This window comes from Podarcis erhardii, assembly GCF_964252035.2.
Source record: "Podarcis erhardii genome assembly, chromosome: 13".
NCBI lineage: Eukaryota > Metazoa > Chordata > Lepidosauria > Squamata > Lacertidae > Podarcis > Podarcis erhardii.
In genome coordinates, this window is record NC_138502.1 from 35,222,502 (window position 1) to 35,247,835 (window position 25,334).

The following is a 25,334-nucleotide window of genomic DNA, read 5'->3' on the forward strand; positions in this document are numbered from 1 at the left end:
TTCTTAATCTTTTACCATGGTGGCCATGTTCCTGTTGTGATCCACTAGTGGATGCTGACCCACCAGCTGAAGACCAATGGTTTACACTAAACTGAGAGAAGCTCTCTAGACTCCCAAGTAAGTATCTTTTCCATCACTTGAGGTTCCTTTAACCGGAGCTTGTCAGGGACTAAACAGGAATCTCCTTTATGCAGAGTATGTTGCTCCAACACTGAGCTATGGCTCTTCCACAAGGCTTTGGATTCCGATGGTGATATTTTGTTTGTGTAAATACAGAGTAACTAATATCCCCAGCCATAAAGGTTAGAAACTTTGGCATCTATGCAGAAAAGTGTAAGAGTTTTAGGTGCTTTTTTACCTTCACAAACTCACACCCCCTGAGTTTGGGGATAGGCCTGCTGGGGAAGAACCGTGGCAGAAAAGCAGTGGGTGGAGAAAGGGTTAGGCACCTTCTCCTCTGTTCTGTTTCTTTACTACAAATCAGTCCCTCCCCCAAGTTTTTTTTGCTCTAACACAGCAACCATTGGCCCTCCAGATGTTGTTGGACTCCCAACTCTCATCAGACATGGCTTATGGTCAGGGATGGCAGGGGTTGGGAGCCCAACAACATCTAGAAAGATGGAATCACTTAGCCACCCAAGTGCAGAAGCAACATTAATCAGGAGCAAAAGATTGAGAGAAGGCCACAGGATCATTAGCTCCATATGCTGACTCAAGTGAATTCATTCTGCCCTTCTTGGTCTGGTTTGATCATCACATCTGACTGCTGTTGACTCTTAGTTAAAAAATGAACCAGGGGATTCTCCTAAACCAGAGTTAACAAAGGCTACTTATCAAGAACTCCAGTGCAAAAAAAAGACCTGGGGAAATTTGCATGCCAAACTGTCTCCCACTCTGAAATCTGGCTATCATTCTATCTGCATCAGACACATTTAGAAATGTACTTAATTCTTAATTATTGCTAATATTATTTACCTATTTCATAGAACCAAGAGTGCGTGTGGTGATCTACAGAGTTTTGCAAACAAAATAAGAGGCTGGGGCTATGGCTCAGTTGTGGAACATGCAGAAGGTCAGAGAATGTGAAGGGGCCTTGTACGTCATCTGGTTCAATCCCTTGCCTGATGCAGGAAACCCAAAGCCAGAGCATTCCCAGAAAATGACTGTCCGGTCAGTTAAGGGACAGAGTTGGAAGATACCCTGAAGGTCCTCTAGTCCAAACCCCTGCAATGCAGGAATCTCAGCTAAAGCATCCATGACAAATGGCCATCTAACCTATGTTTAAAAACCTCCAAGGAAGGAGAGCCCACCACCTCTGATGGGAGTCCGTTCCACTGTCAAACAGCTCTTACAATTTCTTCCTGGTGTTTAGTTGGAATCACATTTCTTGTAACTTGAAGCCATTGGTTCTGGTGCTAGCCTCCAGAGGAGGAGAAAACAAGGTAGCTCCATCCTCCATGTGACAGTCCTTTAGTGACTTGAAGATGGCTATCATATCTCCTCTTTTCCAGGCTAAATATACCCAATTCCCTCAGCCGTTCTTCATAAGGCTTGGTTTCCAGACTCTTGATCATCTACATCACCCTCCTCTGCGCATGTTCCAGCTTATCAATTTCCTTCTTAAATTGTGGTGCCCAGAACTAGACACAGGCCACTGATCCCTTTTTGTTATTAATCCAGAGTGGAGAGTACATGGGCAAATACAGTGGTACCTTGAGTTACAAACGCCTCAGGTTAAAAACGCTTCAGGTTACAAAGTCCGCTAACCTGGAAGAGTTACCTCGAGTTGAGAACTTTGTCCCAGGATGAGAACGTAAATCGTGGGCCGGCGGCGCAGTGGCAGCAAGAGGCCCCATTAGTGAAAGCAGACCTCTATTTAAGAACAGTTTCAGGTTAAGAACGGACCTCCGGAACGAATTAAGTTCGTAACTAGAGGTACCGCTGTAGCTTAACCTGGAATTATTTATTTATAAAATGCATACCCTGCCCTTCAAGACCAGCTGCAGGCGCTCGCGTCACTGTGCACCTGCCAGGGCCAACACTCCAACAGGGGACCCACTGTCAGTCTCAGGACTCCCCTTGCTCAGCTGCTTCTCCTATTGCCCATTAATGCCTGTTCACCTGCCCTCTCCAGGCCCCCTCACTGACAGTTTCTTACCCAACTTGCATGACCACCCTTCAATGGCCAATGGGAATTCCCAGGACAATCTACAAGAAGAGCAAAAAAACCCCAACTGCAATATTTATAGAGTAATAAAGCAAAAGAATAGCACAGCTTTAAAAATTTTTTTAAAAACCCTCTAATCAATAAAAGCTCACGGCAGCTTGAGATAATTAAAAGGTTTAAAAGTTAACGACGTTTTAAAAATAGAAAGGTTGAAAATAATAGCCCAGTAGGCACCAGTGTAAGGCAGCTTTCTCAGCAGCCAGGGATGAATGAGATCAAATACAGATACACATGCTTAAGCTGGGTTACAGTTGGAATTAAGTCAAAGGCCTCATAGAGGCTTTTAAGGAGGGATCTGAAAGGGGATAGTTGGATAGGTGGCATCATGAACTCTGGCTGCTGACAGCAGCTATCCGGAGATTTCAGAAAGGAATCTTCCCCAGTCCTACCTGGATATGCCAGGAACTGAACCTGTGACTTTGTGCATGCAATGTATGTACTGTTGTTATATATTTATTTATACCCCACCTTTATCCCTGACAGGAACTCAAAGTGACTTACAGATAAAAATAAGGGCAGCTAAAAACATGGGGCGGGCAGGGAGACAAACAATCATTTAAAACTATTGAACACTGATAGAAATAAAAACACTTCCAGGAATATTCCTGGAGGACAAATCCTCACAGGTTCCCCTATAGAGGTTAACCTGCTATAGAAGCAGTGTTTGAAATAAGCCAGGCGCATTTTGTTCCCGACTTTCAACCACTTGCGACCAAGTGAAGATGCCTGTGTCAGGTGTGCATGCAGGAGCCAGGCCCTGTGACCAATAGGACTTTGCAGGACTGGGGCCTTCCTAAGTTTGTTCTGAAGAGGCAAGGCGCGGCCTCACAGGTGAGGCTGATTGGTAACTCACAGCACCTGGTGGCAAGAGCTGGGAACGGATATAAGGTCAGCATTTCCCTTTGGCTCTTTGCCACAGCAACACGCTTCCTGCCTTGCTGCGTTTGGCTTCTTGCTTCCTGATCCTTGAACCTCGGCTTCTTGACTCCCTGGTTCTTGATCCTCAAACCCTTGACTTCTTGACTCCTTGCTTCTTGATCCTCGGACCCCTGACTTCGTGACTCCTTGCTTTCTGACCCTCGGACTCTTGGCTTCCTGACTCCTGGCTTCTGCAGCCCCATTCCTGCTCCCACCCTGCCATCTTGCCCCTGCTGGGGCCCGTGAACCAGACCATGACACACTGGCTGGTAAACAGAGGAGGCGAGAGCAATATTGGATTCAGGGGTCCTGCTTCTGGGCCTCCCATAAGCATCTGGTTGGCCACTGTGAGGATACCTGATGAGATGGGCCATTGGCCTGATCCAGCAAGCTCTTCTTATGTTCTTACCTTCCACACCGAGCTTCTGAGATTTCAACAAGAACCTCGTGTTTCCATTCCTATCTTTGCTGTCTTAAGAAGGGGAGTCTTTTTCCGCCGCCTTTGCTGCCCCAATAGTTCCTTGAAAATGCAGAACTGCACGGATCCAAAGATTATAAGTCAAAACATCTTTTCAAAGTTTTGCTAGTGACTGAATAAATGACTACGCCGGCTGATTCTGGCTTTCCTGGTCCTACCCAAGCAATGCATAAAAAGTTGGCATCACAGCAAGATGGAAGAATCACCAACGCAGCACTCACATGAATTAGAATTCGGGCTGACAACAGTAAGCAGCTTAAACCTTTACTCTAAAAATACTCGCCCTGGTATTCTTAGACCAGCATGCTTTTTTACACAGATTCCACACACACATCCCCGCCCGCCCTGTTGCTCTCATCATAAACTATTCACATTTGCTCAGAGTGCCAATGGATGACCACAACGGTCAGGAGCAGAGATGAGGTACCTGCAGGCTTTTAGTTGTTGCTAGACTACAACTCCCATGAACACTGACCAGTGCAGATGATGGAGGTTAGAGTCCAAAGATGTCTGGAGGACCACGGGGTTTCCATCCCTGGTCTGGAGGAACCAGCATAGGCATGAGGCATTTGGGGGGGGGGTTAAAGGCATTTCACCACTCCTAGAACACAGGTTTCAAATAATAACAGCAGGATACATAAATAGTGTGAAAATGGTTTCAACAGCAAATAAAAGGCAATTGCCAGGCTAGCCGCTGAGAATCAATCTGTACAAGAATTAATTTATTTAATCACTAGCCAAACTTTCGCCTCTGCTGTTTAGATTTCTAACCAGAGGCTGAATATATTCTGTGTTTCCATGATGGCATTGCAAACACGTTCTGAGATACTGATCTGAGACTCCAGCGTCTAAGCATTCAGAAACAGGCCTCCTAAGAGTCTTCATGGCTTTAGAATGTTTCTTAGCTGGTATAAAAAAACAAGTTTCTGTACGTCATAACTGAAGGGGAAAAACACTGTCTCGGCAAAAGCTGAGAAAGCACAAGGGAGCAGAGTGAAAATGTCAGTGCTGTTTTGGCAATTGTGTGTACGTGTGAGTGTTGTGGGCACACACAGATACACATGCGTTTCGGTGTCTGTTCGGCCCTTTTTCCTTCTTCCATTTGCCATTGTTCCCTGAAACCACCCTTCAAAACATGTAGTCTCAACCTTCAATCACTTCCCTCTTTCCAACAGTCGCTGGCAAATGAAATGTACTTTGAAAATTAGCCAGGATCTTGGAAGCAGAACAAATTAATGGAAATCAAGCAAACACAAAAGTTATATAATTTGCCTAATTTATTCTGACCATGATTCTGGTTTTCCTTGGGTCAGAATCTCTACTGGGGAGGGGAGAAGAAGAATACCTAGCCTCCTAGCTGAATCACAGATCCAACGAAAAGCCTGAAGGTTAAGAGCAAACAGCTGTTCCTGCAGCACACTACACAGAATGTGAAAGTGACTCAGAGTGCAATCCTATACCAGCATTGACAGAACAGTCAAAGCAGGGCAAGGGTAGTGGAACAGCAGAGGAAAAGAGTGCACAACTTGTGTTGTGTATCCTATCCTTTGATCCATAGCTATGTTCCCAACAATGGAGAAACTCTACACCAGCCCAAAAATTGGCACAATGATTTCTCTCCCTTTGACTTCAAAATGAGGGGGGTGGGATCAGGGGGGCGGAAAAGCTGCTTCCATTAAGCACCCAAAATCAACACACCGCCACCAGGACCATAAACCACAAACAAGGAGACCATAAATCTTAATGGTGGGATGTGTGGCATGGGGCTATATATCTCCGGCAAATGTTGTCGAAGGATACTATAGAGTAGGTATGTGCAACCTGTTGATGGAGACCCACAGGTGGATCGTGATCGAAACTCAACAACTCTGGGCAACCATTCCCAAAAAAAGCTCAACTCTGGGCAATGAGTTGGGTAGATCACTGCCAGTTTTTTTATACTGTGAGTAGATCTCTGTGTCTTGGAAGTTGGACGTGCCTGCTATAGAGGAACTCAAATCAGCAGTTCTGGGCACCACAATTTAAGAAGGAAATTATTCTTTATGTGTCCATGTCAGCTTTGCTCTCTCACTTGTTGCTGCTGCCTTGTTTTGTGCCCCTCTTGCACTGAGATAAAATGTTTTGTTCATAGAGGGATTCAAACCAGAGACCTCCTGAGGGTGCTTGTGACTGGTGTGAGGGACAGGGCCACGGGCCTCCCTTGGCTATGCCTCTGTCTGCTGCTTAGTTCTTGCACACTTTGCGCATTGTGGGCATGGGAAGGGGACGGTGCAAGCCCTCATAATGGCATGTATTGCTTGGTTGCCTCCATGCCCATGTAGCACGTTGGCATTGTCACCAGTGCAGTCCCTGACTGAAGGCCTGTGGCTGTGTTTCCAGAGGCACCGCCTCTGTCGTTTTCACACCGCCTCTATCCTTTCTGGTGTTGTGCTTTCCTCTTTCCTTCCTAGGCTGAGCACAAACTGGAAACGGCATCTGTTCTGTTGGCGTGGCAGCAACGTACCCTGGCATAATGTGCGCACAGGATTGCTCTGCCCAGATAGTTGGACAGGCGTAATGACCTAGTTCAGACATCACAGCCAAATCCTCAGTGTTTCGCACTTGGTATTGAACAGAGGGAGAGAGGGATATTGTTTAATTAAATAGCAAGGAGGCGGCTGGGGCAGTTTCAACAAGAGGAGGAGCAAGACTTGCAGATGGACAAAGGAGAAGCACAAAGTAGATTTTGGTGGCAGCCAGTTTTCGCTAGTTACTTTACACATCCTGAAGACTGATTTCCGTGTGCTTGGTTTAGACCCCAATCTTCATTAAGACTCATCAGATGGCCTCTTTAGCTTTGTTATAATGGAAGAAAGATGAATGGAAATTCCTATTTGCAGACATCACCGCCCCTGACACACTCTCTCTCTCTCTCTCTCTTTATACAGTTAAATTCAGTCCAGCATTTTACAAAGCAAGTCAGGAAATTCTAGTTGTTCCTTACACTCTGTTGCATCATCATAATTGCTCTTTGCCACTAACAGGAGTTAAACACGACAGTTCCTTAGACTAAGGGGCCATCAAGTTTTTCTGACGTGAGATTGAGGGTAATGTGTAGTTCCATTCTCCCAAATAAGTCCCCCCCCCCCAAGAACATTTCATGTGCCTCCCTCCAGTTTAAAAGTCTCATGTAGTTTCTTCTCCTATCCTCATTTAATTACATGGCCTATCATTCTCTCAGGTCTTTCCATTATCCTTTTGAATGAAAACTATCAATGTTTCTTATTTAGCCCTCTTTTGTCTAAGCCAGAGATTCCATAACTTTTCCTCCCACAGACCACTGGAAAATTGCATAGGGTCTTGGTGGCTCACTTAATGATTTTTCTGCTTCTTGTAGCAATTGCAGTGCACTGGGCTAGATGCTGTATTATTTTTAATTGTATTTTTATTGCTTCTTTTATTGCTTATATGTTGTATTTCGTTGTATTACAATCTGAATCCATTTTAATTCAAACGGCAACACAATACGTACAATAAAAATATAATACATTCCAAGAAACAAAAGCAGCAGTAAAAATACAATTAAAGATCAATATGAGTAATTAATGCAAAGGGTGTATTGTCCACCTTCCTCCACAGACACATTGTGGACTACCTAAATGAAGCTGGGGACCACTGTTGGAGAACATTTAGCATAGGTGCAGGGGTCCCCAATCTAGATTTCCTTTCTAGATTTTTTTATCTGGGAACATCCCCCTTGTTCCCAGATCAGCACAAACCAATGTTACAGAGATGGACACTTGGGTCTCCATAGCACTGCACAGAATAGATGCCTTAGCAATATCACACTCTCTGCAGATACACAGAGATGAAAGAGATCCCGTGGCAGAACATTATGTACCTAAAGCAGGAGTAGCCAAAACAGTGCCCTGCAGATGCAGCTGGACTCCAACTCCCATCAGCCCCAGCCAGCACGGCCAATAGTCAGGGATGGTGGGAGTTACAGTGGTACCTTGGTTCTCGAATTTAATCCATTCTGGGAGTCCGTTCGACTCCCAACACATTTCGAAAACCAAGGCGCAGCTTCCTGAAAATCTCCATCCACAAAAGCTAAAGAAACATAAAAACAGATATTAGTGTGCAAGGTTTGGTTAAGGTTACACACACATACAAACTCCAAACATATGGTCAGCTGTGAGATTCAACAACTTTCTTCCAACCTTTGAAATAGCAAATTGTCCCAACAAAGTTGCTACCTCTGACTCAAACCTGGCTTATGTTTTACAACAAAGAAAGCAGACAAGTTCCCTTCTGTTCCAGCTTTTCCTACTTCTGTTATAGATTCCAAGACTTCAGCCTGGTCTACGCATGCAGCAGTATGAGGTGATATAATACTTAAGGGATAGAGAATGCTCTAACTGCAGGTAGGAGTTGCATTTTTTCATGCTCCCCTATGTGAAAAATAAACAAATTCCTGCAGATTAATTAAAAACATAACACCCTAACACACTGAGGGAAGTAGTGTAGTCTGGTATGCTTCCTGTTGCGCAGGGAGTAATTGAAGACTGTTGTTGTTTGTGCAGGGGTACACGACAAAAATGTGCTCTCCCACCTGTAGTCTAAAGTGGTACAGTCCATTCTACTACCTCATTCCCACCTCATTTTGCTGCATGTGTAGACCACAGCTAGAAATCTCCCAAGGCAGGAGATTACATAACTTCCCTAGGCAACTCATTTCTTTGCTGAGCTACTCAGCAGGCTACGATTACGGCACAGGTACCAGTGTTACCTTGATGTGTTCCAGAACAAGCACGTAAATTGCACAAGTCAACCAGGCACATATCTTTGAACACCTATTTCCCTAGATGCACACGCACAGATGTTTAAATCTGTTTACACACTTCTTTGTGGTGAGCACACTGGAGTTTCTCAATATGCAGCACTGCCCCAAGAACCAATAAATTGTTTTAACTCCAACAATATGCTAGGCATAGAAGGATTGTTAGCAGATGTCCATCCAGCTTTTAAAAAATAAAATCTGCAAGAAATAATTTCACTGCAACAGCCTCATTCAGACACAAGGCTCTCCACACCCTGACATCTTTCTGGGTTTGCAAATGAAGGCACAAAAAACCTCCATTCCTTCAGAAAGACTCTGTTTTTGCCTTTTTCCTCCAGGAACCCCTATGCACAGTAACGTAAGGGTCATTATCCAAACCCCATCCCAACGCACAAAGGAGCATTTGACCCTACCTCCCCTTGATTCATGAAACCAAGACACCAGTCCATCACTACCAGAAAGCATTTGTGCCACAGCAAATACTTGCAGAATAAATAGTTCTGGATGCTTCAAATGACTGAGCCACGTATTACAGAGGAAGGAGGAAGGAGGTATCTCGAAACCACAAACGCACACAAAGGAGGACCACTCCTTCCCACTGGCTAGGGACAAGCACTTGGCAATACACATGTTATTATTGGAAGGCTCAGGAGCACATCCCACATGGAAACCTAGACATTTCTCCCCACACCATAGATGCGTATGCAAGTTACTTGTGCTCCAAGTAGAAGAAGCTTGAGCGTGTGGCCCTGGTTGGCGAAGAGTGTGTGCCCATTGCATCTATATATGGGAGAGGTCATCCAGTGGCGTAGCGTGGGTTGTCAGCACCCGGGGCAAGGCAAGTAATTTGCGCCGCCTAACCCATGGATTTGCGCCCCCTAACCCGTGGATTTGCGCCCCCTAACCCTAACCCCCAGATGTTACGCCCGGTGCGGCCGGCCCCCCCTGCACCCCCCCACACTACGCCACTGAGGTCATCACCAGCCTCCCATGGCAGGTACTGCGTTTTACAGTCAAGAGCTGGCAGGGAAGAGAAGGAAGAAGGAAGACTCCAGGAGCACATGGGGAAATGAATTATGCCCCGTATTTTTATTATATCAACCTGTTCTCACACCAGACTTTTACTGGGTAATCAACAATGAGATAAGGATCAAGACCTATGAGTGTATGTCCTTTTACAGCTCTGGGAAAATAGTTCGAATTCCTATGAGACCAGCTTCACATTTTGAGAAGTCTGAGGCACCTGGATGAAATGCCACATCACCCTCTAAGATGTGCTGGTTCCTGAGGCCCAAGATTGGAGAACAATCCTGAATCTAATGGGCTGCAACTGAAACTCTAGATGTGGTATTGCAATATAGCCTTTTGCACTGAAGTTGCGATGGGGAGAGCCACCCCACCCCAGAAGCCATTCACTTAGGAGACTAGCCCAGTTAATGTGCCAGCAAACACAAACACCCTTCATAACATTTGCAGACCAAAGACTATGGAAAAGAAGAAAGCAGTTCCTGGAATTAATATTCAGGTATTGCTCTAATGGTGCTGAGCAATTTCAGAGGTCAGGACTTCCTTTTACGTTCATGCGAGTCGCACAACATATAAAATAGGAACAAGCCAGGATTAACTGTGATGCTAAGTACTGCACAGAACAGGGCTCAGCTCAACTGTGATTTAATAACCCCAGATTTCCTAGTGTGAAATGCATTTCCATCTTTCCCACTTCAGCTGGATTTATTTACAAATGCACTTTAGCTCAGAAATGTGGCTGTTCCCTTGCTCTGAGACAACTGGAACGTTTTTTGGAGTAAGACAGACTCTCACTCCTTTCCAGCAAATAGAATCCATGTGCAGAAACATGCATGTTGGCTAACCCTAGTATGCCAGCAGATGACAGAATATGACTTATGGGCAAGAGATAAGTGAGAGAAAAGGTTCAGCGCAGGACCCCAATGTGTTCACTATGCATCAAGGTGCACTGCTGCTGCTAAAAGATGACAGGCTGGAAGCCCCTAGTTGCTTCTTTTGCTATTTCTATTTTATAGGAATACAGAAGGAAAACAGACTAGACTCTCCCCAGCCTACAAATCAATCCCAACCAGAGGAACATACTGCAAACTTTAGCTACAAAGAGGTGGCCAAATAACTTTTAGTCAGAACCAACAAAAGAATCTATTTTACCACTTAATATCAAAATGGGCCCCGCCAATCCCAAACTGTTGATCAGGTTCTGAAATTCAAGCCTTCGCTATTTTGCATTCTGCAAAGGCTGATTCAGATTATTTAACAGAATAATAAAGCTGAGCCTGAACAAATGGAGATGCCCTCTGCACATGCTATGGAGCACTCTTATTATTTAATGTGCTCCGGGATGAGCAGTAACTTTGAAAAACAATTCTGGGTCCTGTCAAGCTACAGTTCAAGGGGTTAACTGCTTTAAAAATAAGTGCTGGACCTCAAGTGCTGGAAACCTGGTATCCTAATTTTCTCATATGGGGGGGGGGAAACTGACCATGGTTCTTCTGTGATGAGAGGAACACTCTTCCCATGATCAGAGGCACTCTACTTTGCCATGGTGGGACCCTAGTGTTTACAAACCAATTTAGAACTGAACCCTGGTTCAAATTAAGTACTCGCCACAAACCTAAAATTAATTTCACCTGGAAAATCCATAGCCAGGGGGTACAAACATATTGAGAAGTCCTAAGTGATAGCATCACATTTTTAAGAATGAACGTTCCTTATTTTAGGCTCAAGTGCTAGACAAATACTACATTATCTCTAGATGGGGGGAATTCTAGGACTCTGGGGTTTGTCCAGCTCTTCTCTCAGCCACACGTGGACCAGATTCTATACAAAACCAAACCCCATTGCTGAGGCTCAGATGTTCAGGGACACTCCCCCCCCCCCCAATGCACTAAACATATAAGCCACTTCATTATGTCCCATTGTCCCAAGTTCCAGACCAAAACCTCAAACACACTTCACTGCTGTACTTTAAAAATCACTACCCTTAAAGCCCATTTCACAGACTCTACACGGTACTCACCTGCCACAGGTATGGCGTGGATCTGTGCCCGTGACAGGAGTTCCAGCGATGGCTCGTGTCCAGAAACTCCATCTGAAGAAAAACACGATTCAGTTTCGTAAATTGTCTGCAACATCTCTGGCAGTCCCCACACCGAGGATACAAGAAGCATGCCAAGGAGTGATTGCAAACACTGCCGTTATTCCACTGCAGCTTCCCTTTACAACAATCCGTCGTTGCACAACCAAAGGCTTCGGGGAGGTGTCTCTTTTTAGGCTATATTGCCATCTCAAACCATCCAACATCCCCTCCCCTCTCAAGCCAGCCGCGAATAACACACACACATCTGTCCTCCTTGTGGAAGCGTCGTCGTCTTCTTGGGAAAAAAAGTTAAATTGTTTGCAGCAACAGCGGCAGTGGCGAGGAAAACCCCCAAGAATAAATCAAAGCCACCAGGGAAGGAAAACAAAATAGTTGCAGATGAAAATCTCCTTGCAGGGGAAAGAAGTGGAAGGGATAGAACTATTTTCTCAACTCCAGAAGGAAAGGGGAGAAGAGTCGGAAGATGCAGAAGGAGGCAGAGGCGAAAAAGATGCAAAGGGGGGGGGGGGATAAAAAGGTTTACATCTCAGGTGTGGCTCAATTCACCAGGGAAGGAGGGGTTGAAGCAACATCTCCTCAGGCATGAAAAAGAAAAACCCAAAACACCAGGACAATGAATCTAGTCTCTAGCAGAGGAGAGATCTAACAAAAAAGGAGAGCCCACGGCTCTTTGGCACTCTCACAAAAGGCCCCTTTTCGTGAGACGCAAGGCTCCCTTCTTGCGATTGTTTCTCATCCCTGCCACCAAGCGAGATGGCTTCTGCCGGGGGTGACCTGAAATAGAACGTAGAGGAGGAGCCAGCTATAAATAAACCCAGCCAAGCTCTCTGGGAGCTGGGATGGTTCAGGCAAGAGGAGCTGCCTGCCTATCAGAAGCTGCATTTCAACCACAGGGGTCAGTGGAAGAGATTCCCCGGGGAGGAAAGGCTGTGCCAGCTGCCAAGCTAAGAGAAGGGGAAGCAAGGCAAGAACAAAAGGGGGTGGGATGGCCGCTTCTGTGTTGTGGATGCCACAGTCTACCTACAGATGGAGCCTGGCCGGTTCATTAAAGCCCATTGATTTCAAATGTGTGTTCCTTGGGAGGGGGGCATGATTTAAAAAGGAAAGCTAAGGGCCGCAATCCTACATCAACTGTTAAGAGATATTAATGATGTGTGTACAGTTCAAAACAAAACAAAACAAAGAAAAACATCACAGTAACTAAAATGTCCAAATAAGTCATGTGTACAGTTATGGACAACTTATGTACAGTGGTACCTCAGGTTACAGGCGCTTCAGGTTACAGGCGCTTCAGGTTATGAACTATGCTAACCCAGAAATAGTACCTCAGGTTAAGAACTTTGCTTCAGGATGAGAACAGAAATCACACGGTGGCAGCGGGAGGCCCCATTAGCTAAAGTGGTACCTCAGGTTGAGAACAGTTTCAGGTTAAGAACGGCCCTCCAGAACAAATTAAATTCTTAACCCAAGGTACCACTGTATATCGGCATTTGCACTGAAGCTGCAACTTCCTGGCCACTGGAAATTCGCAAACTCCAAAATCTCTGCTTCCTGAGATTTCACAAAGCATTGCACTGCTTATATTCAACAGTTGGGAGCCTGATTATAAAAGCAAACAAAATCCACAGAGAAAGAGACAGACAGACAGAAGGTAAGACTATCAAGTGGGGTATAAATTGTTGTCACTTGAATTAGTAACGCATGCCTTTTTATTACATGGCGTATCTTGAATGAGTTAACCAATGCTGTACTGGGCCATCCTTGTCCCTCCCAGTAAATAACAAACAGTAGACTGGTGTGCTGCATCATAACCAGTGTGGTGTCCAAAGGGCATTCTGATTTTCAAAAGGTTTTTGATCCCTTCCACCAGCTCTTATAAACACAAGCCCTATGCAAGTTCATGCCTCTTACAGCATGGGTAGGCAAACTAAGGCCCAGGGGCCAGATCTTGCCCAATTGCCTTCTAAATCTGGTCCAGGAATCAGCATGTTTTTACATGAGTAGAATGCGTCATTTTATTTAAAACGCATCTCTGGGTTATTTGTGGGGCCTGCCTGGTGTTTTTACATGAGTAGAATGTGTGCTTTTGTTTAAAATGCATCTCTGGGTTATTTGTGGGGCATAGGAATTTGTTCATTTTTATTTTTTTTCAAAATACAGTCCGCCACCCCACCCCACAAGGTCTGAGGGACAGTGGACCAGCCCCCTGCTGAAAAAGTTTGCTGACCCTTGCCTTACGGTGCAATCCTACACATTTAACTCAGAACGTAAGTCCCCATTACGTTCAGTGGCGCTTATTCCCAGGCATGCATACATGGTAAGCTTGGGGGTGGGAGTGGGGGAATAGCTTAGTTGCAGGGCATATACTTTGCGTGGAGAAGTTTTCAGGTTCAACCCTGGCATATCCAGGCAGAGTTTGAAAAGAGCCCTGCCAGCAACCCTGGAGAGCCATGGCCAGTCAATGCATGTGGACAACACGAGCTGTGTTTGCATGTCACAGCTTACTGTACTCCTCTGATATCAGCAAGCCAAGATCCCTGACTTAGCATTATACCCATACTGTGGCTTGTTTTTCTTGAGACAAAAACACAGAAACCCCAAAACAACAAAAATGGTATCGAAAATTATTTAGAAGCAGACAAAACAAGACTGCATGCAAAACAAACATATATTGTTTCTTATGCTCTTGTGGAGTATTCTCCTTTGTTTTGGTTGCTTTTACTCCAAACACATTATGATGTGAAGATTAAGGTTTGTTCTTGGCTCACCCATCATGGTTTGTTTGGAGAAAAACAAACCATGATCGCGGGTGAGTGGCAAACTGGGTGAGTGGCAAACTAGGTGCTCCATGCTCATGGTAAACCATGGTTCACTGCAATGTGTTGACTAGGTTATGGAGTCAATCTTCTGACAAAGTACCTTAGTATGTTACAGGCACCATCTTCGAAGAGGCAGTCCTTATTGTGTGAGAATCATAGAACTGAAGGGGTGAAAGGGAAGGATTCGAGAACCCACAGTTTTCCTATGTACATGTACCGTACTTGTATTTTTAAACAAAACAAAGCAGTGACCTCCTAGTCAACACTTTTTCTTTTGCCTGCCATGATCAGTTTCCTTCTCCATCCTGGTGAGCATGCAGATCATTAACCTGCCAATCACATAGCATTTCTGAGGTGCTTGGAGCACCCCAGCCTCCAAGTGTAGGACAACTGCAGAAATGATCTTCTGAGTCCTTCCCCATGTCACACCCCTTTTTAAAGAAACACCAACATATCTGACTTCTGACCCATAAGAGATTCAGCAATGCCTGCTCAGTTTCTTCCATACCATTATATCCCTCAAGCCTCAACAGTTGCGCTCAGTGGCTATTCACTATGAACATTTACTGTGGTAGCACCCTGCCTACAGGAGGCATGCCCCCTTAATGTTAACTGTGAGGGATAAGGAAACACAAATATACTCGAAGCTGTTCATGCATGTTTACCTTTAATTTTTAAAGCGTATTCAAGTCTTCAGCCCTCTTAGTTATGAAGATATAATCAAAAGCAGGCAGGCAGTGTTCTGTCACGAACCAATACAAATTAATAACTTCAGATACCGTATATAGCTATACAGTTATCCTCCTCCTCTTTAGGACCCTTCATCACAAAACCTCAGGCTGCAGGCCTACCGAAATCCTTTGCTATCAACAGCAAGATCTTAGATGACTCTGTACTGAAGTCAGAGCAGGAGGATTGTCCAGAGGGAGGAGGTTAGCAATCTTACTTGCGCAATATCCTTATTGCATAAGATAACGGGTTGTTAAATCATGCTCGCAACCCTGAGAGATAGATCACTGCTAATCCTGTTTTCACAGACAGGAAACAAAAGATGGAGAAAGGCCTCGCAATTAATTCGGGGCAGTGGAGGAGTCAAAATCCAACGCTCTTTCAGTTCCCAGGTGTGTATATATATATATATATATCTCTGCATCCAACCCACCCAAGATAACAAGATGCACATGGAAAAACAGAATGTCAGTCCATGGCATTGCCAGGTGGAGTTGAGAAAGGCTTGTGGCTGAATCACTGAAAAGCCACGGCCCACTCAGATATAAGGGGACTGGTCCTATAAACTCAAGCTGGCTCTTCATATTCCCCACATGCTATAGCAATAGGTCACAGACTGCGTATCACTGCAGCCGTTTGGATATTTCGAGGCAGGTCAAGAGCAAGGCCTGTATTTACCAGCATGTTAATTTAAAACCTAGGCTTTTAAAATAGCCCTGCGTTATTTATAGCTCTCTGAGACCACTCTACCCCCTCCCTCTACCCCCTCCCTCATGTGCTTTTGGACTTTATTTTGGACTTGACGTCAAATAAGCTATTTATATAGGCATGATGGGACAAGAGAAGACAGGAGCCCTTTCGTCCCCACACCCCTCTTTGCATGCTTGGCCTTTGGTTCACGTCAAGGGAGAGGGTCACTATACAAGGAAAGGCGATATTCCACATGGCTGCCCTCCTCACCTTGAGGCCTTGATTTTTACCTCAGGAGGGGCAGTCAACACACCACGGCGCTTCCTGTCTTAAACCACCCCTGCCTAGCCAAAAGCAGATGGACAAACATACAATTTTTTGCTTTACTACCATGTAATTGTGCAAAAGGAAAATGATGTTTGAAAAGGCAGCTACTGAGGCTGCAAACAGTGATATCACCGCCCCCAAGCCCTGAAAAACTTTGAAATGACCTTTCAGGAGAATATATTTTCATGGGGCAAATGTTCTGTTGTTGCTCGGATCCAGATATCTTCCCCCACAGAGGAAGGCTTTTGTTATGAGGGAATAACACCTCCTCAACCGTACGCCCGCAATATTTTGTCTATGTAACTCAAGGATGAGGCATTTTTCCTTCAAGCTAATACATCTGTTACATTTGCAGTGTGCTGTTTCAGGAGTGTAGATAAAATATATTGCTATCAAACAGCAAAACATGTTTTTGTAAAGTTTTATGTTTAAAGAAGTTTTTAGAAGCGTAAGCATTTCTTCTCTCTCTTTTTTCCAAAGGAGAGACACACAAAAATATGTCTACCACAGTCAAAACTCCTGTCCATTACATGGGGACATGATAACGGTGATTCTAACATAGGATTTACTCAATAACAACTCCCCCCCCCAAAAAAAAATAAACCTCAAAAGATTTACTCTAACAAGGAAAAATGATTGCAGCGGATGGAAAAGTAAATGCTACAGACATTTCAGATCCAGAGGTTTGTGGTTAGGAGCTCCTTTTCCGCTGTAAACTATAGAACAGTGTGGCTTTTACGTTCTTTGGAGAACAAGGAAATTTTGCCTACTTAATTTTTCTGAACAGCTGCAAGGTATTTGGTGACATACAGTTGTTTATCCATTTTGCCAAGCTCTAGTGGTGGCAAGCCTGTAACATTACCTAGCATTGATTAAAACCCAAAGCTGAGCCTGGCTATCTAAGATGAAATCTAGAACTGATTAATACCCAAAGATGAACCTTGCCTAAATAATCTAACCCTTAATCACCTTAATGCAGGGGTCAGCAACCTTTTTCAGCAGGGGGCCGGTCCACCGTCTTTCAGACCATGTGGGGGGCCGGACTATATTTTTGGGGGGAGAAATGAACGAATTGCTATGCCCCACAAATAACCCAGAGATGCATTTTAAATAAAAGCACACATTCTACTCATGTAAAAACACGCTGATTCCTGAACTGTCCGCGGGCCGGATTGAGAAGGCAATTGGGCCGCATCCGGCCCATGGGCCTTAGGTTGCCTACCCTTGCCTTAATGTGTCACCCGTTCCACAGAATTTTACAGCCTGATCCTAGGATCCAGCAAGGTAATGTAAAAGGTAATGGACCCCTGGACGGTTAAGTCCAGTCAAAGTTGACTATGGGGTTGCGTCGCTCATCTCACTTTCAGGCCGAGGGAGCTGGCGTTTGTCCACAGACAGCTTTCCAGGTCATGTGGCCATCATGACTAAACTGCTTCTGGCACAATGGAACACCATGACGGAAACCAGAGCACACGGAAATGCCGTTTACCTTCCCGCCACAGCAGTACCTATTTATCTACTTGCACTGGTGTGCTTTCGAAGTGCTAGGTTGGCAGGAGCTGGGACAGAGCAACGGGAGTTCACCCCATCGCGGGGATTCGAACCACCGACCTTCCAATCAGCAAGCCCAAGAGGCTCAGTGGTTTAGACCAGTGTTTCCCAACCGGTGTTCCGCGGCACACTAGTGTGCCGCGAGACGTTGCCTGGTGTGCCGTGGGAGGGAGGCGGGCGAGTCGGGCGGCGAGAGGCGGGGCGGCAGCGGCGAGCACACGCGGGGTGGCGAGCGAGCTCCCTCCCACATCCCATCGCCGCTCGCTTCGGCCGGCCACCCCGTGCTCCGCGCTGGTGTTGGCCAGCCTTGCGCACCCGGGGGATCTCCCCCCGAGAGCGCAAGGCTTGCGGGCGGAAGCCGGCAGCACGGAGCACGGGGCGCCCTTCGGAGGCCGCCCCGTGCTCCGCGCTGGTGTTGGCCAGCCTTGCGCACCCGGGGGATCTCCCCCCAGGAGCGCAAGGCTTGCGGGCGGCAGCTGGCAGCGCGGAGCACGGGGCGCCCTTCGGAGGCCATTCCGTGCTCCGCGCTGGTGTTGGCCAGCCTTGCGCACCCGGGGGATCTCCCCCCGAGAGCGCAAGGCTTGCGGGCGGCAGCTGGCAGCGCGGAGCACGGGGCGCCCTTCGGAGGCCATTCCGTGCTCCGCGCTGGTGTTGGCCAGCCTTGCGCACCCGGGGGATCTCCCCCCGGGAGCGCAAGGCTTGCGGGCGGCAGCTGGCAGCGCGGAGCACGGGGCGCCCTTCGGAGGACGCCCCGTGCTCTGTGCTCGTGTTGGCAAGCCTTGCGCACCCGGGGGGCGCGTGGGGCGCCCTGAAACAGAGGGTTCCCCATGCTGCGGACTGTAGCCTGCCGCCTGACGCGCGGGGCGCCCTGAAGCAGAGCACCCCTCGCGCCAGGCAGACATGGGCCAGCCCCACAAGCTCGGGGGACAGCGGGGAGGCGCAGCACCGCCATCCCACTGTTCCCCGACCTGGTTTTGGGGGGGGGAAATAAAGGGGAAAAAATTTCCCTTTATTTCCCCCACCAAAAAAAGTAGGTGCGTCCTATGGGACGGAGCGTCCTATGGGACGAAAAATACGGTACTTACTATTTCATAATAAAGTAATTATAAAATACTTTCTTTGTGTTTATTTGATGCCTATTAAAGAGAGTTACTTTATATATAGTCAATATAGGCACAGAGTTAATTTTTTAAACATTTTCTAATGGTGGTGTGCCTCGAGATTTTTTTCATGAAACAAGTGTGCCTTTGCCCAAAAAAGGTTGGGAAACACTGGTTTAGACCACAGCACCACCCGCGTCCCAATCCAGCAAGACAGTCACATGGATACCAGTGAGGTCAGCATCCTACACTATGTAAGAATGCACGAAGAGGCCAATTGGATCGGGGCCAAGGCCTACCTTGTCCAGCATCCTGCTTCCCCCCAAGGGCCCGCAAGACACCTCTAGGAAGCCGACAAACAATGTATGGCGACCCTTTTATGATGCTACTCCCCAACAGCTGATATTTAGTGGTATACTCCCGGGACCACACAGGTTCCATTTAACTATCATGACAAATAGCTACTGACTGGATGATCTATCACCTGTGAATTTGTCTAATCCTCTTTTTAAGCTACATTAGCTAATAGCCATAATAAGTGCTGGTGAGACCCCAGCCACCCACTTCTTAACTTTGCCCAGAGACATTCTATGCATTTATGCAAATCTAAATCCTGTGCCTATACCCAGATTTCTCAAAAGCACCTAGCAACACCCCTGATGCACTACATAAAAATAGATTTTCTCCTGAATCTACTACCCATCGGTTTCACTAACTACACATAAGACTGCAACCTACATGCATTTAACTTGTGCACATTCAGCTTTATGAGCATGGCAAAATAAATAAAATAAAAAGGGGGCAGAAAGGGGACGGGCATCCAGGGAAAGAGTCTTTTACAATCCCACCCCGCCATTGCACCCAACGTGTTTTGACTATACGCAGTTTTGGCTTTAGGCACAATCCCTGGAATGTACTGCCTGCGTAAGATGTGGGCTTACTGTAACCACGAATTCTAGCACTATGAGAAAGGGAGAAATGTTTAATCTACGCCAAGTGTAATTTTATACAATGACCTAGTTTGCACATCACATTAAACCATAATTATTAGTGGCAATAATTATGGTTTAATGGACTATGCTGAATCAGAAAAGTTAACAGTTAAAATAAGAGAACTTCACAATGATTGCTTTATGGAAGAATGGAAGTCCTTTTTGGACTATTTAAAGAAATATTATGATGAATTCGCAATTTGAACTATGAGCGACAGAAGATATTAGAGATTATTGTACCATTGTCATGATATAAGAGAGGGAAGACAGCAAGGGGGAGGGGAAAAAAACCGAATGGAAAATTGGATGGGAAGTCAACAAAACCAAACAAAAATCTATTATGTATTGGAATGTTTATGTGAAATTTCTGGAAATTTAATAAAATATATCTAAAACATAAACCATAATTGAAGTTGCAGGTGCTTTGCCCCTTCCCCACTCCTGCTGCCCCGGACAAACAAGTAATGGTCTAGCTTGTCATGTCTTCCAGGCCCACAAATCATGAGCTTAAGATCAGAAAACATGGCAAGCCGTATTATGGTTTGTTTCCCAGCAAGAGTAAGGAAGGAGCAGAACACACACAATTTCAGCGGTATTTTTAACTATGGTTTAATGTGATGTGCGAAGCAGGCCAGTGACTCAACTATACCTCGGTGCAAAGCAACAACTCGCATAGCCCATAGCAACATCACACAACAACACTAATCACAAGATTGTAAGTGAAGAACTCTCTTAGCAAATGCAAACACAAAGCACCTGTCAACTGGCAGCAACATTACTCAGCCTATTTTTCTCCCCAGAAATTTGACCGAAAGAGTTTGGAAACATAGGGAACAGTAGTCCTTAGCCCTGATGCCCTAAACCAGTGGTTAGGAAGGCTATATGGGAAGAAACAGAGACAAGGTTCCAGCTCTGCTTTTATTAAACAGATCCAAAGCCCCACTTCAGCTATTCTTAATATTTTCATAATGCTGCTATATGCTGTAAGCTCCAAGTCCAAAGGCAATATATGTATTTGAATCCTAACTGCTGTAAAGCAAAACAACAATAGGAGGGGGCTACTTCCTTCAGAGGAATCACCTTGCCAACAAATGTCCGTATAGTGAAAGCTATGGTTTTCCCAGTAGTGATGTACAGAAGTGAGAGCTGGACCATAAAGAAGGCTGATCGCCGAAGAATTGATGCTTTTGAATTATGGTGCTGGAGGAGACTCTTGAGAGTCCCATGGACTGCAAGAAGATCAAACCTCTCCATTCTTAAGGAAATCAGCCCTGAGTGCTCACTGGAAGGATAGATCCTGAAGCTGAGACTCCAATACTTTGGCCACCTCATGAGAAGAAAGACTCCCTGGAAAAGACCCTGATGTTGGGAAAGATGGAGGGCACAAGGAGAAGGGGACGACAGAGGACGAGATGGTTGGATAGTGTTCTCAAAGCTACCAGCATGAGTTTGACCAAACTGCGGGAGGCAGTGGAAGACAGAAGTGCCTGGCGTGCTCTGGTCCATGGGGTCATGAAGAGTCGGACACGACTAAACGACTAAACAACAACTTGCTTCATGTCCTGGTTGGACATTGTAGGAAACAGAATGCTAGGCTAGGTCATAGCTGTCAACGTTTCCCTTTTTTTAAGGGAAATTCCCTTATTCCGAATAGGATTCCTTGCAAGAAGGGAAAGTTGACAGCTATGGGCTAGGTGGACCTTTGGTCTGATCCTGCATAGCTCTTCTTATGTTCTTAAGTGACATACAAGCATTTGCATCATGCAGATAGCTATTTTGCAAGAAAAAGACCTTGTGCTTGTGTGGGGATAGCATATAGACTATACAATACTAAGGCCAAAGGAGTCTGCCATGGTGCAGTAGCCCAGTAGGTTAAGAGGCTTACAATAAAAACCAGCAATATCAAGTTCCAGTTCCTGAGAGATATTATCGTTACTTCTCCTCTGTTCTTACCCATATACAGGGGCTGAAGTGCTGCACAACGCCATCTTTTTCCTTTGCCTCAGGCAGCAAAATATATTGGGCCAGTCCGGACCACCAACTCACTTGATAGAGGCAGCGAGTGGGCAACCAACCAGTTGCTGCTCCTCACAGCCACCACTGTTCAACTGCTCACCTCCTTTAGGCCAGAGGGAGAGGGAAAGCAGTGAGCAGGAAGAGATGCTACAGGCCTATGGGACTCACAGAGGTCCCCTGCTAGGGTGTGGGGCTTAGCAGGTGACAGACTGCACTCACCCTGGCTCCTGAGATGTTTGCACCCCATGATCATCTCTTTTCTGCCCTACCCAAGTCATCTCACCCACCTTGATCTAGTGTCTCAGTTACCTTCTGTGGATGCTTTGCCACATTCCTATCCTCCTTCCATTGTCTTTGGGTGTCTTGCTAAAATATGCTGGTGACTGCTGTGAAGATGAATGAGGGGGGTGGGATAGCTAACAAACTACAGTTCCCATGATTCTTTGGGGGAAGCCAGGACTGCTTAAAGCGGTATCATACTACAGTCGTACGTTGGATCCTGAACGCCTTGCGAGTCGAACGTTTTGGCTCCCGAACGCCGCAAACCTGGAAGTGAGCGTTCCGGCTTGCAAACATTCTTTGGAAACCGAATGTCCAACGTGACTTCCACAGCTTCCGATTGGCTACAGGAGCTTCCTGCAGCCAATCGGAAGCCGCATTTTGGTTTCTGAATGTTTTGGAAGTCGAATGGACTTCCAGAACAGATTCTGTTCCACTTCCGAGGTACCGCTGTACTTTAAAGGTATAGTGAATATGTTTCCAAACTTGGGTCCCTCCTCTCCCCTGCTGCTATAGCTATAAATTGCTTAAGTGTGGGGCTGAAAAGGAAACTCTCGCTCCAATAAAATAGATAGCATTAGTGGACAGACCGGTTTTACAGTCGCAATGCATTATTTGTGTCACAAGAAGTTCACCCAATTGATTTTGGATGCAGTCAGAGCACATTTCCCGTATGGGCATAATTAATTTCATTCAGACTGGGCCTTGAGGCTGCACATAAGCTTTTCAGGGTAGGAACAAGTACATCCTCTTTGTATGGAGGGCCAGCCAGCATTGTGGTCAACAAGAGACATTTAATTTGGACGTCCACATTGCTCATCCTTTGAGGAGATCTCAAAGGACAGATGGGAAAAGTGATTACTAAAGACTTCTCTCATCCCAGAAGGAAAAATGGAGGAATTGTTTCCAAAATGAGTGGTGCCAGTACTTGAAGCCTGCCTAGAATTCAGATCCTCTGCCAGGATAGCCTGTACTGCCCCCTAGTTCCCAATCTGGGGAGGGCTAGTTGTGGGAGAAAGGCACTTTGCACGGTTGCAGAGGCACATTTTATCATTATAGCAATTGTTGCTTTATGTGTTTTAGAGGTTAGTCCTGGCCCTTAAAAGCCAGTTTCAGCTCGGTATCACACATAATCCCCTAACTGGGGAGAAAGTTTGGTGACTCTCCATAAAAAGGGAACAGCCAACGTTCCAAGACTGCCTGAAAGATATATCCTTTGACCTAGAAGCTCAGACTTCTATCCCTGACTTTGTAAGGGATGCTAATTGTTCTAATGAAACAGCTGCACTCTGAACATGCACAAAGGTATACTTCAGTAAAACCTCACGTAGAGAGGCTTGAGCCCTGAGTATTAAAAACAAGTTCCAAAAATTATCCTGTGATTTAATTTAATCCCTACATCTGGGTTATAGAAGTATACAGAGTTTGAGAAACAGCCTGGCTTACCTAACACACTTTTTTTCCCTTAGCTGAATTTCTGTAGGCAAAGCATGCAACTCTGCTACTGTGTTATGGCTTCCCCTCAGCAGAAAGGAATGTGCTCTGCGCATGCTCAGAGGCACTCTGCCAAAAACACAATATATACCTTAAGATTTAAGAGCAAAAACTATTAAGCTGGAAATCCTCAGCTCAAACCACAGCTCATCTAAGCACCTTCTCTTATCTTTCAGCACTCGCTTCCTTTCCCCCAGTGTGTAATATATGATAATAACACTGGTCTTCCTTACAGGAGCATTGCAAGGGTTATTAAGATAAATATATGCAAAATATTCTAAGCACTGAGGCATGGGGGAAGCACTACAGAAATATTAGGCGCATTACTATCACTTGTTGTTGGAGAGCCTCCCTTAGTGTTAATTAGGTTCAGAGCCTGCATGCACCACCAGCAGAAAACTGTTCTATAACTATGAAAACAGGCAACTTCCAATTTCAGGCTGCTCCTAGTAGCCACTTTTCAACAGCAGAAAAATACAGGCCTGGACAACCCGTTTTAACACCAGTGCTGAGCAACCCCCCCTGTTTGTTACATAAGAGAGCAAGCGCGCGTCAGGGGGACATGGTAGAGAAAAAGAGAAAGAAAGAAAGAAAGAAAGAAAGAAAGAAAGAAAGAAAGAAAGAAAGAAGGAAAATAAATAATAGGGCTCCGCAGCAGCGACAAAAAAAGTGGCATTCCCGTTGATGCAGCTTTCACAAGGCAGGAAAGGGGCTTACTCTCAGCTAGGCCAGAAGTAGACATAAATGTGGCGTTGCTATGGAGACCGTCAAGACTGCCATCTTGCACCTCCCGGCATTTGTTGATAGCTTTTTAATATGGCCTTTACAAAGCTGATTCAAAGAGAAAGTCGGCGTGCAGCGCCTCTGCTACACGTCATGCCAAAGGAGTTGTACTTCGTTCATTTTTGTAACGTTCTTAAGCAGCACAGGGGACATATCTTGTTCTTCCCCTCTCCCCCGTTTTGTTCTCCTAGGTTAGGATGAGAGAGGCAGGGACCGGCCCAACGTTTGCCCAGTGATGTTTGCGTCTCCTTGATTCTAGTCCAACGTCTTAATCCGCTACCCCACACTAGTCGAGCCACAACCCACCTCCTCACATTTGTGAGAAGACTGCCAGGAAGTCTTTTGAGTTACAGCTCCCTCTCTGGATATTAAGCTCATAATAGGGCCACTAAAGCGATTTGTTTAATGGAAGACCCTTAATATGAAAAGGATGCATGGATTCTTCCACAAAATGATTTTTATATATATAGGCATTTTTGCATAATATGGATCCCACGTGTTGGAATTGTCTTGCAGTGTTAATGTGGAAATCAAAAGCAAGATAAGCAGGGAGTATGCAAATCTGAGCTGAAAGCAGTCTTGACACATCAGCAGAATATGTGTGACCGGGGCTGAAATGATCCAGAAAGCATTATATAATGCTCCAGCCAATCAGACCAAGACAGGGAAGTTCTATCATTTTGGGGATTTTTCTCTGCTAGCTGAGCAGCCGAGACCTGGTCCCATAGGGCTCAGTAACACATCTTTATATCTCTGAGGATGTCCAAGTTCCCCAACTATAAAATGGAATGTTGTTAACAAATCCAGACCGTTATCACCACACTCACTAATGACAGCACCAAAGAAGCCAGTTTTTATATTGCAATTTTTAGCAGAAATTTCGTCATTCCCCCCCCCCCAAATGTTTCCTCCATGTGAGTTTGGAACTTGCTTTAAAAAATATTTTTCAGCAGGTTATTGTTATTAGGTATGTATTATGTTTTAT

General features: G+C 45.5%; 1 protein-coding gene across 5 annotated transcripts in view; it reads right to left on the minus strand.

Moving 5' to 3' along the window:
- HDAC5 (histone deacetylase 5) overlaps positions 1–25,334 on the minus strand; it is a 119,670-nt gene that overhangs the window by 78,241 nt on the left and 16,095 nt on the right. For 3 of the 5 annotated variants that reach the window (XM_081837645.1, XM_081837643.1, XM_081837642.1), the window contains exon 1: positions 11,489–12,318. In XM_081837645.1, coding sequence (XP_081693771.1) covers positions 11,489–11,639 — 151 coding nt within the window. In that variant the 5' untranslated portion in view covers positions 11,640–12,318. Of the gene's footprint in view, positions 1–11,488; positions 12,319–25,334 lie in introns of those variants that run through there. The other 2 variants (XM_081837644.1, XM_081837646.1) reach the window with 1 other exon arrangement.